The sequence below is a fragment of the Saprolegnia diclina genome (assembly GCF_000281045.1).
Source record: "Saprolegnia diclina VS20 unplaced genomic scaffold supercont1.203, whole genome shotgun sequence".
Classification (NCBI taxonomy): domain Eukaryota; phylum Oomycota; class Saprolegniomycetes; order Saprolegniales; family Saprolegniaceae; genus Saprolegnia; species Saprolegnia diclina.
Genome location: NW_008246270.1, coordinates 18,022 through 19,998, shown reverse-complemented (window position 1 = coordinate 19,998; position 1,977 = coordinate 18,022). Strand labels below are relative to the sequence as shown.

Genomic DNA, 1,977 nt, shown 5'->3' with positions numbered 1-1,977 from the left:
CTACAATTGTACACTGTACTCGGATTAGACAATCGTCGAATAGATAAATGGTATTTGCGACTTAAAGCGAAAACATGCGAATGTCAAACTTGAAAAAGGCTACAAGAAACCCGAGAAAGGTCACGATGCCGCCCACGAGAATCGGGAGCGCGTGTGTGAGGTCGGTCGTCACGAGGGGTGGCGAGAGCACAAACGTAAGGAACTGGCCGAGGCAGTTGGCCGAGTTGAAGGCGCCAGCAAAGAGACCGAGGCCGTTGAGTTCGCCGTACCCAATGACGTGCAAAATCACCGGAATTTGCATCGAATTGACCGTATTGAACGAAATCGAGGCGAGCGCGACGATCGCGGCGCCGAGCGGCTTGCTGTGGACCCACGAGAGCACGACAAAGAGCATTTGCGGCAACAGCGCAAACGTGAAGACGCGCCGGGCGCCATACATCTTGACGAGCCGCGGCATCAACACAAGATACGCGAGGTCGACGAATGACGCCAGCGCGTCGACAAACCCCAGCGCGTACTTGGCGCCTTCATTGTACGCGGCTTGAGCCGGCGAGCACGTGTCACCGCAGTCGTCGGCGCCGGTCGCATTGCCGTTGTTGACAACGAGGCCAAAGAATTGCGCCTTGTTGCCGTTGTAGCACGAGAAGCCAAACATGATCAAGATGAAGACGACGCAGTAGACGGCGAGGAGCCGCGGGAGGTACTTGATGCCGTGGTAGACGGCCAAGAACCCGCTCTTGAGGTCGCGGTGGGGCTGGTCGGGCACATGCGGCGTCTCGCGAAAGCAAATGCAGACGGGGAGGACGGTCCCGACGAGCACGAGGATGAGCATCGAGAGGAAGGTCACAAAGGTATCTGTCGCCGGCCCGAAGAGCGAAATGTAGCCCGAGACGAGAAGTGCGCCGAGCGTGTTGTACGCCTGCGCAATGCTAAAGGCCGTGACTTGGCGGTCGCCGGCAAAGTCGGCGATGAGCAGCATCACGGGCACTTGGGTCACGTTCACTGAGATGCACATGCACACGTAGAGGAAGATCGTGTAGCCGTCGCGGTAGGCCGCCGGCACAAAGTCGGTGAGCATCATGAGCACCCAGACGAGGACCGTGCCGAGCGTGCCTGCAAGGAGAAAGGGCCGCCGCCGACCATAGTGTGACGTGCAGTGATCGCTAAAGACGGCAACCGTCGGGTACACCAGCAAGCCCGTGATCGGACCGATGATCTGCATAAGCTGGACCACCCAGGACGCGAGGCGCGTCTCGAGGGTCGGGCTGAACGCGGCCCAGTACGCCGACCACGCCATCTGCATGGCCATGCGAGGTGCGCAGAGGAGGAGCATCGCGGGGATCGAGCAGCCCGGCAGCGGCGACGACTCCATCGTCGTAAAGTCGAGGCTGTGGCTCATGGACGACGCCCTGCTGCTCGGCATGCTGGCGTTGGTGGCAAAATGAGGCCAGATCCGAGGACAGTACAGTAGGAGTAGCCTGTTGCGGCGGAGGATGTGTCACATGCTTGATGGCCGACCGGCAATGCGTGCGGTACCGATACACCGTATGACACGAGCACGACATACCCGATCACCTCGTTCCTGTCAAGCGAGAGGCCGTCGACGATGGCCTAGACCTCGAGCATAGCAGAATTCGCGCCAAGGACCTGAGAGCGTCGGAGCTGCTATCAGCGCCCAGTTGCTTGGCATCCACAACCACAAGCAAGTCCAACTCTCGGATCATGTTTGTTGAAATGACCCTTCTTGTCGCCGTGTCGACGTTGCAGTTTGGGTGACCGCTTGAACTTGGCGACGGTGGGCGTGCGTCGTGGGTGTATCTCGCGTGGGCACAGTACACTGCTAGCGTCGGAACCTGCCCCACGCGCATCGGCACTGACGCCTTGGCGTATCTACGCGTTTTGATACCGGTTTATTGAATCCTGGCATCCTGGCGTCCGTCCAGCGGGCGACTGGTCGCTTCCTTCTCGCTGTCAAGT

The 1,977-nt window shown here is 59.5% G+C and overlaps 1 protein-coding gene across 1 annotated transcript; it reads right to left on the bottom strand.

The window, feature by feature from the left end:
- Positions 1-35: 35 nt before the first annotated feature.
- On the bottom strand, positions 36-1,484 carry SDRG_17149 (hypothetical protein). Its single transcript, XM_008623384.1, has one exon. The coding sequence runs from the start codon at positions 1,421-1,423 to the stop codon at positions 62-64; it is 1,362 nt and encodes a 453-aa protein (XP_008621606.1). The 5' UTR covers positions 1,424-1,484; the 3' UTR covers positions 36-61.
- Between the last annotated feature and the right edge of the window lie 493 nt (positions 1,485-1,977).

Coding starts and splice junctions, on each gene's coding strand:
- SDRG_17149 (XM_008623384.1), bottom strand. CDS start 1,423: ATGCCGAGCAGCAGGGCGTCGTCCATGAGCCACAGCCTCGACTTTACG.